We start from the raw sequence: 17,350 nt of genomic DNA on the forward strand, positions 1-17,350 counted from the left end.
AAATGTAAGTTCCGTTTATTTCAATGTTTCCCCATGTCCCCTACTTCATTTCTTTATAATTTGTTTGGTGTTTGGAAATTTTCGTAAATTTTATTTTCGTTTTTCATTCGAGGCTTTTATGAATTTTTAATTTGTTCGCTGGGATTTGGTTGAATGAAAATTTCACACTTTTGCCCAAGAGCAATTTGTGTGATTTGTGAACTACAAACACAGCCAGTATCTTTCAGATGAATGAATTTTCATTCGGGATGTCGTTGAAAATATCTGATAAATGCATTCGATTTGGGATGCATTCGATATGGTGGGCGGATCGATCTTTAAGTGTGTAGGTCGGTGTAACGTTATAATGCAAATGAGAAGCGTATCTCTGAGATACTTTCGTGGGTGATCGTGGTAACGCAGTTAATGTCTCCACATGAACAGAATATTTATACTGTGAATGAATTAGGAGCGTTTTAAAGCGGTCATTCGTTTTCAATTAAAAGCCCATATGTGGGCCATTAAAAACCTTTATTATGTGAACTTTAAACTAAAGTAGAAACTAGATATGTGGGCGGCCCTGCCTTAAAATGGACTTGCTTCTAAGTTGAACAATCAACAATAACCTAACAAATTGTAAGAAGCATATCTAAAACTATAACAACACAGTTTAATTTATCTATCAGTACGAATAGTAAACATATTTTCGATGGTGCCGTTGTTTGGTAACCCACTACAGCCATCGCACACTCATAACACATTGAACTCTCATTTATCTCTGGGATACTTTTTTGTTTTATGTTATTTATTTTTGTGTGAAAAAAACGCTGGCCCAGTAGTGACTAATGGGTTGCCTCACGCAGTCGAAAGGAAACGAAATTCGCCGCTTACACAATTTGTATCTATCAGATACCCCGGCAAACTCAATTCGCTTGGTAGCCAAAGATGCTGTCGGTTTGCTCGGTGAAAGGCGCCGCTAAAAAATATCGCCAGAGAAGCAAAACGAAAAAAAAAAACCAAAAACTAGAGGCGTTGAAATATTTATGATATGGGGCAGCTAAGATATGCACACAGAAATGCAGTTCGATATCAATTGAAAATGCACTGATAAAAATAAAACATAAAATTAAAGGGAAAAGTAATCAATTTAACATGCATATATGTTTTTGTTGTTCTGTAAAAAATCAAAATGTAATGCTCGATGTATGTTCCAATTATTCATTATTCCAATCAAGCTATCTTTAACTAATGTGTAACCATTAATGCAATTTGTAGTAATATTTGGAGCATAGCTGATATGATTTATTAATCTAATTTAATCTAATTTTCCACGGTGCAACTAAACTACTTTTGGGGATGCCATTTCCCGCCACCGTTGGATGTTAACCGATGTTGCTCCATTTGTATCTTACGGTTCGTAGTTGCAAAACTTGACCATACAATAGACACAACAACAGCAACACGAACTGCACACCAAAATATGAAAGTGCAACGCTGCAGCAACAAAAAAACAAAATAAAAAACAGAAGCATGAAAAAGAAGCCGTTTTGTATAGCAAAAAAAAACACGAATAAAAAACCTGCTCAGCAACTTTTACGTTGCGCCCTCGTGGAACGCAAGTGTATGCCATTGGCAGTCTGAAAGATAAAAATAAAAATAAAAGATACACACAACCAGCAGCAGCGAAAAATACGACGATAAAACAACGGTAACTTCACAGTGGGCTCAGCAAAAATGCTAATACCTAAAATTAAAAGAAAAATCTATAGATATACACTAGTATCTACATTGAACTATAAAAACTATAAAAAATCAGACACAAACACACAATAAAAACAGCGAAGTTTGTTGGGGAAATTAACATGTGGCCAAGTAAAAGGGGTCGAACTATTTTCTTTTTTTTTTTTTGCCCCATCGAAGATCGCCGCGCATGACGTCACTAGTTGTATAGTTCTAATTGAAGAGACGAGAGGCTTAACTGCCCTACGATTTTGTAGAATGCAAGGGGAGGCACCAAGGGACCTCGACGCGTTGAGAAAGGCAAAACGAATTTCAACTGGGCGTGTGGGGCTCTAATTAAAGAGAAATATGCGCACAACCGTCCATCGGTCATAATCCATCCATAAAGATCACTTAACGAAACGAAATGTCGAATGGTTAACGATTCGTTTCCATGGAGTTGTAAACATCTTGGAAATCAATTGGGTGCGCTTAATTCTTATTACGAAAGTCCATAGCCCCAAATGGGGCTTTCATTTGAGGTTTTTTATCTTACTTACAACTTAAAAGCTACAGCTAATATTAAGAATGAACTATTATGTCGAAACGATTTTTGTAAACATTTAAAACTTAATTATTATAGTAGTAATTCGCCAATTAAATTGTTAAAACTTCACCAGAGATCCATAGATACATATAATCAATCTCAACTCGTTAGCCAATAATCATGCCAAATATGTATGCTTAGCACGCACATCTTTCAAATTAGTTCTCCAAAAGTTCTCCAAATCATGCTCAAAAACGATAGATCGATCGATCGATCGATCGTTCTTTCAGCCCACGTATGTATGTATCTTATGTATGTTTCTTTGGAACTGAAATGCGGAAATTTCAAATGAAACCGCATGGCAAAATGTGTCACATTTTGAAGTCGTGTGTGCTTCCCAAAGATCGATGAATGGCCCAACCGAGCATTTGGCAATCGACGTTGTCACTGAATTCACAATTCACATGGAAACGAAATGACGATGATTTATGACGAGACGAGATACGCAAATTGACACTTTCGCATTTCCATTCGAATAGGAACGCGATCTATTTGCATAAAGAAGCACTAGAGAGTAAAGTCAAATGAAATGGAAGTTGGAAATTAGCATAAACGATCGATCGAGCGATCTCGAATTCATTGATCTCATATTATGGCGTTCTTGTCTTCTATATACACATGTATCTATCTCTATAATATCGTTTTGTTGTCTCTGGGTCAAGAAAGCGGTACCGTTACAATCTGCTCTAAAAAGATATTCAATTTATCTGTACATATCCCCACATTTTCTCCATTTCGTATTCTCTTTTCTGTCGACTTTTTTCCTCTTCTTGGTTTTAGCTCCCGCTCTCTATCTTGGGGTTTATAAAAATATTTTTTATTACAATATTTTGATATCCGTTCGCGTGGTGTTTTGTGTTTCCTAAGTGTTTTACATCAAATTAAGTTGATTTTCGTTTTGTTTTTACGAGATGTTATTTTTACACCGTCGACTTGACTTGTTGAATCCATTTGACAGGTGAGCATAAAACCTCAATCCGAATGAAATACGATCAGCACACAGAAAAAAGCGTATATAACCTAAGAATTTAAACACCAATTCTTTCAGTGCAAAACGAGCAGCATGTGAGAAGACAGAAAGATAGATTCTTTGTGAAAAAGAGCGAAAGAGTGGCACGATCGCTGCTCATTGCCACGAGCTGTAGAATGCAGAAGTGCAAAAAGGGTGTCGTTGGGTCAATCTCAATTGCTTTCGGGGGCGGGGCAGTTTGAGGAATCAACAGATGATTTCGCTGTTGCAGTTCCGGATTACAATTGAAATCGTTTACATATTTACATATGTATCTGTGGCAGTCAGTAGACGATGTTGGCCTGAGGGCAAGTTCAACGTATTTCCAACGATAGTCTCTATTGAAGAAATATCTCTTTTTCTTAACTTCTATTAACAGCTCAAAGAATAAATAGAAATTAAGCTTAAAATCAATTTAAAGTTTGTTGATCGAAGTAGTTTCTTTCTATTTTTTTTCACTTAGCAGTCGCTTGATTTTGAACTAGTTTTCCAATGGACTGCAATCGCCCGCATGTCTGAGATACCTTTTATTTATGCAGCTATCCTCTATCGATCGCCAGTTAATCCCTCACCCACACTCAACTGAAAAGCCAAACTAAACTATAAGAAAAAAAAGAAAAAAGCAGACCTGTGCAACCTGCTCTGCTGGAATGCACCCGTCCCACTCAAGAAAAAAAAAATACTACAAAAATCGAGGGAAAAGGGGTTGGTGGCAGGGCTAGTATCTGATTACAGTTTGAATGGTTGCAATGAACCAGAAAATTTGCTTTTGTATGCTCTGGATACTGCGCCCTGGTGTTCGTGAGCGTTCTTCTCCCAGATACTGGCACTTTTTTCAGCCGCAGGTGATGGCGAAAAGAAGGAAACCATCTAACAAAGAAACAGGTGCAGTTGATGCACAGTACAAAAAACTATGATGCAAAGAACTAATTAAATCACAAAATGATTCGTTTAATGTAGTAATAACTTAAGATATTCAAGCTCGTATATTTGAATGAACGTGATACTAAGTTGTTGTTTAAGAACCCCTGGCTGACTTTCGCATATTTTTTGCACTGGGTGTTACTGGGCAGTGAGCGTTGAGCTTCGGCTGACTGCATCACACCCCTTTGGCCCCAGCTCCTTGGACATTATTTTTTGTCCGAGGTGAAACGGACACAAAACGTGACTGGCAACAAGTTGAGGCCGAAACTGAGGCGAAAACTCTGGCTCTCGAGTGGCCGAGTGAAGTGCGGCAACGTCGTTTGTTACCGAGATGCTACGACAATTACAGTTATTTTATGAGTTTGCAGAGCATAACCAACAGCATCAGCCAGGAACTTGGGCATCCAGCAACATTCAACATCCAACATCCAACATCCACATCGTTGGCCACTTCATTTTGCAAAGAGAGCGGAAATTTAATGAGCAACACGCCCTCGCAGTTGCAATTGCAAAATCTGCTGCCACCATTTGTGCATCCACATCCACAGCTACAACCACAGCCGCATGCACATCCATCGGATACTTTATATTTCTCCCGGGGCACAGCTTCCACAGTAATGATGCGTTTAGCAGATTATGAGCTCGCCTTCTGGGGTCCAAATTGGAGCAGCCGAAGAAGAGGAGCACAAACCGAGTTGGAAAATTGCAAAAATTGCAAACTCTGTTCAGCATTTTGTGGTCATTTAGAAAATGCGAGAAACTGCATCTATCCCGTGGCGATATTCATTTTAGTGAATGCGATTTGGTGGTACGTGCTGCGGGATATGGTAAGTTGAAAACAACAGATCTGGGCTGTGACAATCTGTTGACTTGGTGCCCCAGACGTCTGGCAATTAGATACTTTTCCAGTGTTTTAAAGGAACGCAAAAAAAAAACACTAAATAGAATTGTTACAAATACTTAGGCACACTAGTTAACTTATTTGAACCCCTAAATATACCACACTTCTTATGCCTAGTTTCCATGCTATACCTGAGCACTCGATACTGGTTAAGTGGGGCAGCTACGAATCGCTTCATTAGCGGTGCACAACAACATGCCACTTTCACATAAAGTGGCCAAAACAAAGCAACGAAGTGTTGGCCAAAAAACCCCAACTGTTGTCAGGCAACTAACTTGCAGGTAAATCAATCGTTGAGTTAGGCTAAGCTTTGTTAACCTGGCCTAGTGTGTTTTGGGGGTATAGTTTATGGCCGCATAATACACTCCCCCAAAAAATATAACTAAAGAGAAGTGGAAAATATCGGGGTGCCAGAGAAGGCGAAGTGCGGCAACGCCGCACTCCCAAACTTCAACTTGGCCATGTGGCATGTCAATTTTTCCACCATTTGCGGCAATTTCTTTTCGTTTTTCGTGGCTCTTTTATTTGTGTTTATTGTGAGAAGATGAAAAAAAAAGCAAAAGGTTATGCTCCGCTCCTTTAATTCCGCCGGTTTCGTTGCCGTTCGTTTAATTTTATTGCCTAATTTTCAACTTTGATTGCTGCCACACCCCTCAAGCGAATGATAAAAAAAAACGAGCCAACACTCCACCCTCTTTCTCCTGTCACTTTCACGCCCGTTGACATTTCTAAGGCAGAGATTTTGGGTTTTCCCGCCACTTTCTTCCTCCAGTTTATCTTTCAATTTTCTTCTGTCGAAGAGTGCCAGCGATAATCCATTTTTATATTTTATTTAGCATTTACGCTTGCATATTAAACGCTTCATTTAGCTCGCGCGAAAATATCATAAAGAAATTAACATTTTCCGCCTCCTTTGGCGGGCGGGAAAATTCGCAGCGGCGATGAGGAAAGCTCATTATCCCATTACCTGAGGGAAATCCGCAAAAGGATCATTAACTACAATTTACTGCCGCTTTTGTGGCATAGAAAGTTGCTCTGGGCGCAGCGACAACCACATCTGTCTTGGGAAACTCCTAAATCTCAACCGGTATAAATAAATTGAGATATACTGCTATATATATTTGGACAACGATAGATAATTCAAGTCGAATGCGCCTGGTTAAGTAAATTGTAAAATGTAGCTAGCAGCTGTTTCAATATTATTAAACGATAGCTGGAAAGCTAGTGGATTGTCAAACGCAGCTTCACAATTTGATTGCAATCACCATAAAAGTAAATAAAACAGCTTTTTTATATCGTTCACATCGTGCTGTCCTCTGTGCATTTGAGCCACTGCGGTTTTGATAATCCATAAAAAAAGGCCACTAAAAGCTTAACGATTCACGACTTTATCATTTGAGTGACATCTACTTTATTGAAAATGCTTCAAAAAGAAACAAAAAAGCAAAAGGCAATATTAATAACACTTAACAGTTAAGAAACATACTTTGAAAAACTGTAATAATATTTTGATAAATAAGTATTAAAATGGATTACAAACACTTCGATGTTTGGTTTTCAATGAGTAATACTTTACGGATTATAAAAGTATCTTAAAGAACCACCTCTGCAACATATCTAGATATTAATTTAACCACAACTCATGTGGTCACCTGTTTTGTACGTGGGGTGCCAAGCTGTCGCAATGGATATACATGTATATTTCGAGGGTTTGGGTTTGGGTTTGAGTTCGGGTTTGGTCCGACAGCCACCCACGCGCACAGATTGCAAGTTTATCTGCGTATCTTACAGACAGACGAGCTCACTCTTGGCGAACTATCAATAGCAGCATCATCGGCAACAAGAAGTTGGCTTTGTCTTTCGCTGATTTTCATTCTGGTTTTTGTTTTCGATTTTGATTTTGAGTTGGTTGTTGCTTCATTGTTGGTGTTTCACCCTGTAGGCGGTGCTTCCAGTTGGCTTCTTGGCTTGATTAAATATTGCCAACGACAACGCGGGGCCCAGTCTCGAGTTCAAGATGGGAAATGAACGTCGCGACTTCGTCATCGTCTGATGCCGCCTTTCAGCTCCAATCTCGCATCTCTGGATCGCCCATTCCACTGGGTTTTTAGGTTTTAGCCCCCTTAGCCCCGCAAAACACCCGAAAACCCCCTGACAACCCACAATTTGCAGTGCGTCGTCAACGTCTGAAGTATCTTGAACAAAACGCAAAGAAGATGCCAAGGCAGAAGAAGTACAAAGAGCACGCGGAAGTGAGTCGAAAAAAAAACAGAAGAAGACCAAAAAACTACAGCAAAACATAAAAAACTGAATTGAGCCCCGCCTCTTTGCCTCTTGCAACAAGTTTCAATTGAGAGATACTAAAAGATCGCAATTATTTGAGTTGGAGACCCTGAAAATAAAGTTTAACGCGGCTTACAAGGGGTTCATGGATTTTCGGTGGCCACAGCGATTTTAATTTGCCCAAATGCGTTTTTAAATGATTTAATCTCTTTAATGAATTTTTAATGTTTTATTTACAACTCAAGTTCTTCGAGTCATAAGGTAAGTATGCATCAAATTCATTCAACTGAACTCTTAGGAAATCTGTCAATCAAAATTGTGAGCCACTATTTAAAAACAATTTAAGCTGAACAAATCCTCTTATGCTTCCCCATCAAATTCTTAAACAATTAAATGAACGCCGATTGCTACAATTGCGATACGCATTGAAATCCCATTATTTCTCTGGGGAATTACGCAATGTACTATGTATGTACAACTTATTGAGATACCAGCGAGAAGTTTCGTAATCGCTTATTGGATGTAAGACTCATAATGGGCACTACTGTTTCCTACAAAATGGGTTATGAATTGGAATTGAAGGGGAGACACGGTTGATAAGACAGGTGGCTGCCCCCTTGCTCTTGGGAAAGCAAATGAAAGAACGAGAACGAAAGTTCAAATTGGCCCGCAGCTGATAACAAAATCGGGGGAAAAAATCAAAAAGGAAATGGGGAAACGTACTACGTATTCACTTCCAAAGACTGCAATTTGTTGCTGTTGACTTTTCAGTTGGCCTGCGGTTAAATTCATTATTTATCATCAGTTTGCTTTTCAAAATCTATTTGAATGTTTGTCCAGCAAATGCACAGTGGAAAAAAATATACAAATCTGATGATATAAATAAGGGAACTTGGGAAGCCTGAAACTATTCTTTTTATACTCTGTAGAACATAGTCAACTCTAAAGTTATTAACAGATTCAATTGATAATTGATTCTTCTTTTCTATGTGCCTTCTGATTCGATATCTGCCTTTTTGTCAGTGTAGATAAAGTTGTGATAGTGAAAAGGGGGAAAACCACAACTTTGGGAAGCAGACAAACAAATTACAAAGAAATTGTCATTGTCGCTTTTTTTTTTTTTTTGGAGACATCATCGATTGACCGTTGATATCGACGGCGCCTTCCTCCCCGCCTCATCGCAGAACTTTTCCAACAAATGCTTTCCCCTTATCGCTTTCAGGTGGCAACTTTGATTGGGTGGATGATGTCGGAAAATGTGGGAGGGGGGGTCATTTGTTCTAAGTGCCTTAAATGTTCCGTCATGTTTTGTCCAACTATCTGACCAAGACTGCGACCCCATCCCATCGGTTTGTTTGTGTTTTGCGCAGTGCAAGACAGTTGATAAGGAAAAGCCGGCGTATTTGTTGCACATGTGGAGTTTTACTTGTTTCGACTTTGAAACGGGGGTGGGGGGGTTCAAATAGTCAATAAGTCAACAGCCCAGGCACTTTGAACTCTCTTCATCTATTAGATACGAATTGCCATGGGAGGGGGTCATTGTATCTTTGATATTTTACATTCCAGTTAACAGAATAAATACAGCCCAAAAATATTTAACATAACATACAACCCCGCGTTCTTTAAGCAATTCTTTTCAAGTGATTCTTCTTCAGTAACTTTCGTACCATAAAAACCATAAAAGAATCCTGTTATCTTCATTATTGAGTGCAGTTTTTGTGTTGGTAGCGAAACAATTTTTCATTTTGTATTTTTTTCTGTTCTTTTTTTTTGCATTTTTGCATTACTTACATGCTGGTGCTTGCTGTGTCGTGTTTCTCTATGCAAATTTTCAGAGGCGGAGAAGAGACGCTGTCCCTCTCTTTCTCTCTGTGGTTTTCCGTCTCTTTCTGCGATGACAAGTTCGTTGACTGTTGAAAGAGTTTCGTATTAAAATTGTTTAAAATGCAACTTCTTGCACTATTTTCCAATGCTTCGATGACATTTTCACGGTTTGCACTTTTTGTTATTCGTTCGTTGAATTGAAACAGATAAAATCGAGAATATTAAAGAATTAATTATGGTTTTTTCTGCCGCAGAATCGTTTACCCCACAGTCATTCTCTCAATTCATTCGAGTGGTTGTCATGACAATAAAACTCAACCAAAAAAAAAAAGAAAAAATGATGAAAAAATATTCCCCATTGCTGACCATCCGCTTGATATGTAAATAAAATGGAAAATTCACTCAGGCGTACAATGCACGTTAATGAAACTCCACACTCAAAAACGAAAAAAAAGCGATGGAAAACCTGGACAATTTTCATGCTGGAAAACTAAAAGAGCGAAAATGGCAATCCTGATAAAGCGTGGAAAACAGTTTATGTTTAAAGCTATGTACATTGAACAATAAAAATGGTTATGGCTAATAAAATATATTAATTTGAAGGCTTCTTTGGCTTTTATCAGGCTTTAATTGATTGAACGGGAGTAATAATGTTCGGGAATAAAAAAAAAAATATATAAAAAGAGAGTTTATATCAATGAAAAACGATGTACTGCAAAATAGAATATCAGTATAATATCCAGATATTTTAAGCGGTTCATTAGAAAACTCTACGTCGATTTTCCCTGCGGCTTTTCTCGCCCAACTGCAATCTGCATTTCGTTTTTAGGTTTCGGTGAGTGCTTTTCTTCATTTACAGTTAATAAACGTTAACCGCAAGTGGCCTAGTCTTAGCCCATTAAGCATTAAACACATACGTATGTATGTATTGGAATGCGGCTGCGAAGAATCGCTGCAGCACATGCTAGCAATTCTTCTGCCCATTCTTTTGCGCAGCCCTTCTTTCTTTCATGTTCCTTTGGGGAAAACTCAAGTGTCATCACATTTGTTGTTAAATTGATTGTCGATCGTCTCGAATGACATTAATGACGAAGAAGAGCTAAAAAGGATTGGGGAAAAGCGAGTGGGGAAAACTAAAGTGCAGCCAGAGGAAATTATGATTTCCACAAGCTATTTTCGGACCCCACACTCCGCATATGAATATGAAGATAGGGTATTTTTAGTTCGAACAAAATAACTCAGAAAACTTGGGAGTTATCGAGGAATATGGATGAAAGCACTCTTCCTTAAACAATAAATGTAAACAGGTGTTAAGCTACTTACAAGTCAAAGGGTTTACAATAATCATATACCATATTTCTTGAAAGATAAGCAAATACAATCTATGCACATGAATTACTATATCTACAATTTACATTGATAAATGGTAGAACTTGGTTTTTATGGATTTTTTTTAATAGATTTAAGAGCTTGGGGCTATAACCAATCCCCAAAGTCATAAACTATAATCGTAATATACCGGACTTTTTTTTGGTTAATGCAAAATACCATATTAGGCAATACCAAAAACATAAATTGCGAATACTTGGGTTCATTTTTTTTTTTTGCTTATTTTTGTTAGCTCTGCAGGTGATAAACACGATTATTCCGAAGAATCTGGGACTGACTCAGAAAGAGACGGCAAAAAATGTGGCGAGAACGAGAGGGCAACATGAGTCACCCACGAAGATCAATGTGCGACATAGATTTAAATTTAACTGCAGGCCTTGCAAAATCAAAACCGAACTCAAAATGCGATGAAAACTCGTTCCAAACTGTAAAAATTTTTAGCTTTATTTGCATTTATAGCGAATAGCGAACCCATGTGCAAAAGCTAAAAGTAAGGAAAAACAATAATCGAGACCGAGACAAAAACAAACAAAAGTGCCTGTAAAAATACAAAGAAGAAGAAGCAGAAAAAAAGCGGCAGCAATATTTTTTGTTTTCGGTTTTCCTCTTTGTTTTCTTGTTCTCTGTTATTCTTTGATTATTTGGGTTTGCATTGCGAAGAATTAAAATAAATAAATGAGACACACGCACACAAGCACACGCACGCACACGAACAAAAAAAACGGTAAGGCATACAAAATAATCGCAAATGTTTTAATGCTTTTTTTATATCAATTTATTTGGCACTCGAATGTTGGTTAATTACACGCACACACACAATTAGCATTGAGAAAAAAAATGCCGCGCACTTACAAAACAAAATTCGCAATTCGAAATTATTCGCGTGTGAAAATGGCAAACAACATTGTCGGCGTTTCTTATTCGATTTTCGAGCAGCCGCGACTACGAACCATGCTCATCGGGCATTCCAACCAGAATGAGTAGACAACAGTAGTTTGCCACCGGGCGCACGAAGAGCGCCGAAAGAGCCGACGAGAGCGAACGAAGAGCGCCAGTGAGAGAGATTGTTTTTGCTGCCCACTCACACACACACATACGCGGGTTTATGCTCCGCTCACGCACACGCACACGAATACAAAGGCCGCTGGTAAGTTGCGCAAATCGCAAATGTTTTGTTTTTCTTTTCGCTCTCTCCCCCTCTTTTACGTCTTCCTCTTCTGTTGTTGCCGCTGCGATCGAAATCACGAAAAACCGCCATAAAAGCGTTTGCATTGTTTTTGGTCAACTGCATTGCAGACCGCGGCATCCACACAGCCACAAAAATTAACAACATCCACTATGCACTGCACAGAGAAAAAAACGGAGCCAGTCGTCTGCACTTCCGAAGAACATGAAATATTTTACAACAAATTAATGCATTCCAAACTCGTACTACAACAAAAGCACGATTCATGCTCATAAATAAACGATAGTTTAATATGGCTCAAACTAGCGTTATGTATATGTTCTAAAATAAGTACACATAATTTCTTCCAGTGCAACACATCAAATACCGAAAATGAACGCAGGCGACCGACTATTTAAAGACGCCTTATAAACGCATCTAGCAAATCGAGAAGGCCAAGAAACGGAGGCGTTTGCGTGCGGAGGCGTGGCAGTGGGCGGTGGAGGAAATCTGGGCGAGGTCTCGAATGCGGTAACTTTACCATTTCCCTCCGCATTTTATTAAAATCGCAATTGCAAACTCGACTTTCATTCGAATATAAGCATATAAGTGAAGAGTAATAACATGAAACATTTATGCAAAGGTTTATCTACCAATTGAATGGTCATGAATTAAATAGTTAAAAAATAACTTCATAATGATAAGCACTTTTTACCCACTGTAATATAAGAGATTGTGAGAGGGGAGAGAGCGGCGATCGTGTACATGAACACACACACACACACACACACACACACTTATCTTGAACGTGGGAGAGCCCTTCGCTCAAATCGTCAAAACTGCGCCAAAGTTTTGTATTATTTTTATTGCTTTTGTTGCCCTCTTATTTTCAGTTGTGTTATGCGCCTTGTTTTCTTTGTTGTTTGGGCTGTTCTTTTACATTTCTTACATTCATACTCGTGGCAAGAAGCAGAGCGGATGATGATCGACCAGCTGTTGCGGCCAAAGCTTTTCGTTTTGTTTTTCTTTTCCCAACTGAAGCAGAAACCGGCTCCAATAAGACAAAACTGGGAGGGGCATTCCAGAAGGAATGCTGCTTTTACTTCCCATTTCCATTTCCATTTGACCAAGCTGACAAATTGGCTACGACATTCCAGAGTGACAGAGACAGGGAGCGGGTGACAGAGACAGACAAAGCGACAAATAAATCAAAATTAATGCCATACAATTATTAATTAATGTAATGAATGTGCTATTTGCTTAGACAGATGTTGCGAACAGCCGAAAAAGTGGGGGAATGGTCAGAGAGGGGGGAGAGTGGGGGAATGGGCAGAGGGTCGCACAATGGGTCCTACTTAAATTATGATTTCTTGACCATTTCGCCTTAATTACACATGCAAAGCCAGTCTCCATCGAAATTGCAGCAGTGCGAATGAGACAGCATATGGCGCTCAAATTGCAGTTACCGTTACAGTTAACAGGGCTTAAGAGAGAAGCACAGTCGACACTCGAAAATCGAAGGAAATCCATAAGAGATGTACTTAGGGCCAACAGTTAAGTAAAAAAAAATAAATAAAATATTTTTTTGACTCTTGTAAATGATGACGATGATACCTAACAACATGTGAAAATATGTATTCACTTAAAAAATAAACTCCGCTTTCGAAAGAAAACTGCACACTTGTTGTACACCTTATAAGCCAAAATAATATTATTTTCTAAAGTTGTCTTTAACCAATTAAGAACACATAAAGCATAACTACTGTGCCCTTTATTGGGCGACTCCTGTAGATGATTTCGCCCATTCCAAGAACACCGACCATTTACAACATAAATTGAAAAACTATTGTCAGCCCCACGCGGTTCACGCGACCCAAGGCCGGCATTATCACATGCGATAAATATTTATATGGAAATGTAATGACTGTCGACCCCCCCAAATTCACCCCCCCCACCCGCTTTCCCCCTTCGGAAAAACCCCTCCTCCACCCACAAAATGGCTCGGCCTTCGTCGCGCAATTAATGTCACCACATCCTTTGGGCCTTATTAATGTCCTTGGACGGCCGCTCAGACTGTGTGCGTGGTTTTAGGGGTTGGCCATTAATGCCCCCCCCCTCCCCCCCTTCAGTCCCCTCCACCCCACACATCCCCGCCCCTGCGGCCGGTGAAAACAATTAATTTGCCTATAATGCAATTTATATCGGTTCGCTCTCCGTTTTCAGATTGCGATACACAGGAAAAAATGTCAACCTTGTTAAGAAAACTAAAACTTTCAAAGCCTCAATAATAAAACAATAATTATAACACGAGAAACGAAAATGTTTAATGGGAAAATTTTTGCATAATTATAATTATGCTTACCAAATGAACTGCCATATTTTTTTCACTGAACTTTCACTACTATTTTGCACTGTGTAGGCCACTATCCATCGCCTTTTATCCCTTATGGCCATCCAGAACTCCAGCAAACACCATTCTTTGGACTTTAGCCACATAATGTGCATATTTTTGGGTTGTCTGCGTTTTTGGTATTCCTGGCAAAATGATTAATTATTTAAAACAACAACGAGCAGCGTTGTTTAAGAACAATTCGCGCGGCACAAAGATATTCTAATGGCCCACAAAATAGTTACAATGGATGAAGGATTAGTGGAAGGGGATGATTGTGGTTTTAGAATTTTTGAGATTCCAAAGCACAAGATTCACAATTTCCATCTGATTTACTAGTTTTAAATTTTAAAAAAGGTATCCAAAAGTATGCTATATTGTACATCAATTACAATAAGTCCATAGAAGCATAGATGTCTTATTTTCAATTGCATTTTTGAACCTTTTAGACTTTAGGTTTAGACTTTAGATTTCCAAAGCACCACAATACATAGGAATAAATCATCTTTCCAAGAACCAATTATAGCTCGCTGTAACCAGATAAGATATTAATGATTTGAAATCAAATTAAATGCGGATGCAGCTGGCTGGGCAAAGTTCACATCTGCACTTGCCTCTGCACTGCTTTTTCTGACATAATTGGGCAGTTCACCGATGATGACATGAGCCACCAAGCTGGAAAAGCGGGAAAAGCCCGCATGGAGCTGCCAGACACAGAGGAGACCACCTCGCCCCGAGGAAACATATTGTAAACAAACTGTCAAATCGGAGACACGAAACGAGAAATGTTTGGAAAGCGACGAAGGGAGCACAATGAAACAGATATATATATGTATATATGTACATATATATAGATATATATCGCGGGGTCGGAGAAAATCTTGTGGAAAATCTCGAAGCAAATCCAAAAATCCGACTGCAGTTGTCGTGCAAGTTGATGTGTGCAACATGGTGTGTTTCGAAACTGCAAGACATTTGCCAAGCGGATTTTGATGCAACAAGGGAAGGGGCATGGAAGTACATATCTCGCCTTGTTGCACACCGATGAAGTATTATGGGCCACACAATCCACTTATAATTTAAGTTCTCAACTAATAAGATATTTAGATAGATGCCTGAATAACTTGCTTTAAATTTAAATAAGTATTTTATTTGTTAATTTGTTACCTTTGTTTAAACTTAGATTCACATACTAGATGTACTCATTTAAACGCCAAATGGACAACTTACCTGTAAAAAAAAGAAGAAAGAGGGCATAAATAAAATAATCATGAATAAATGTTATTTAATATGAATACTTAAGCTACTTTTGAGTCGTAGGAGAAATTCAATATAAAATGGCAAAGAAGTGGGGTAATTATATTACAAATTTGCTGTTTCAATTGAAAACATCTATTGAAACAAAAGTATCTAAAGAGTGAACGAGCAACAAGAATTTGCAAATTAATTAAAAACTGCTTGCTGTTTCCTATTTTTTTTTTTTGGCTGGAAAATGTCCAAAAATTGTTTTGAGGAGATCCCGGAGACCATTGATGGGGTCAAGTTATTGGCCAGCTTGCTGCTGCCACGCCCCCAATGCCATCTGACCCCGATGACCGCCCACTTTACGGCATGAAAAACACAAACAGAAAGTATCTTAACAGCATTTGAAGTTGAAGGAGCCGAGGTCCTGCGGTGGACAGAAGTTATATCCGTGTTTACTGTCTGCTGACCCCCAGGAGAAAATTCGTGGAGTTGGCAGTAACGGGGGTCAGGGGTCAGGGGTCGGAGGTTAGCAGAGCACACTGGCACACGCATCGAACTATTGCTCCCCTAGGATAAATTAATAAATTTCGCAGTGAAAGTTGCCACAAAAACAAGGGGAGCAAATGAAATACCGCACAAAAGTACTTCATTCATTTGTGACGATTTTTTTTATATTCAACCGTTTTTTTTTTTCCAAAATATTAAATATATTGGTAAAATTACGCAAGCTATATAAATCCGTTTAAGTGCTGATCGAAACAGTCGTCGTTTTGGCTATATAACTATTTTTATGTAGGATATGGCTAAAAGAAACCATTGGTATATATCGACTTTTGGCCAAAAAGTAGTTTTGCGGATTTTCCTTTCAAATAAAATCCGTTTTTTGGCCATAACATTGGAAATAATGATCGAAATCTTGAATGCCATATCTCGTTGAGTTTGTAAGAAAATTTCGGAACGATTGGCATTTACACCAAAAAATCGAAATTTTTCTAATTTTTTTGCCATTTTTAATGATGTTACCCCTTATAAAAAATACGAAAATGTGACCCAAAAAAATTTTTTTTAATTCCATCAAAAAGGGACATGAATCGTTAGATGTGATAAAAAGCTGTTTAAAACAACTATACTTTTTGTTATAGGTTGATTTTTAGCCAAGTTATGATGAGCGAACTCATAAAATATATCATATTTTTGGTCCCATACCGAAACAATTTAAAATATTATTTCCACTAGAATTTAAGATGACGATGAAGTGGCCTTTGCCGATGATGAAGACAAGATTATATGGCATCTGGCCATATGCAACATTGTAAAATTTATGTGAACTGGTATGTACGCGCGGTCCATAAATGGCAAATGTATCTTACAGATTGCAAATGGAAAATAAAATCGCACACATCGTAAAAAAAACTGAAAACTTTCTCTTTATTCGGAAGAATTTGCAGATGTCAGCGATGAATGGAGTTCAAGAGGATATATGTACATAACTTCAAATTACTTCAAATCTATAAGTTTAAAAAAAAGTGTGGGTTCTATTTAGATTTTTAAGCATCTTTTCCTTTGCCGCTCATTTTTTGTAGTCATCAGTAGTTAACCCTTTCATTAGCAAGTTCATATCCTTTTATGGCCAAGTTCATCATCCCCTTTTCATCGCAATAAACACGCATGGCAAAAACATTTGAATGATGCCACTTTCAGACTCCTTAAAACCGCCAACCATCCCCACGTTTTGGCCTTTTTTTAGGAACTTGAGACGCACCCTTTCCCCACAACAAAAAATTCCCACAACATGAAAACGAAAGCAATAAAATTAGGGCCAATACCATTTTTGGCTCTTCACACCATGCAAAATGCAAAAGAAAAAAATAATAAAAAAAATAAACGCTTGGCGAAAACTTTTAGAGAGAGTGAGA

At 38.3% G+C, this 17,350-nt stretch overlaps 1 protein-coding gene across 5 annotated transcripts in view; it reads right to left on the reverse strand.

The window, feature by feature from the left end:
* The window catches only part of LOC117148588 (protein sprint), an 87,473-nt gene that overhangs the window by 36,848 nt on the left and 33,275 nt on the right, over window positions 1-17,350 (reverse strand). For 2 of the 5 annotated variants that reach the window (XM_033316061.1, XM_033316062.1), the window contains exons 1-2: window positions 11,488-11,609; window positions 9,214-9,420 (exon numbers count right to left, since the gene is read on the reverse strand). The exons of the other annotated variants lie outside the window; for them this stretch is intronic. In XM_033316061.1, the coding sequence (XP_033171952.1) occupies window positions 9,214-9,215 (2 nt within the window). In that variant the 5' untranslated portion in view covers window positions 9,216-9,420; window positions 11,488-11,609. Of the gene's footprint in view, window positions 1-9,213; window positions 9,421-11,487; window positions 11,610-17,350 lie in introns of those variants that run through there. 5 annotated transcript variants of the gene reach the window in all.

Source organism: Drosophila mauritiana, chromosome X (genome assembly GCF_004382145.1).
Source record: "Drosophila mauritiana strain mau12 chromosome X, ASM438214v1, whole genome shotgun sequence".
NCBI classification, from domain to species: Eukaryota; Metazoa; Arthropoda; class Insecta; order Diptera; family Drosophilidae; genus Drosophila; species Drosophila mauritiana.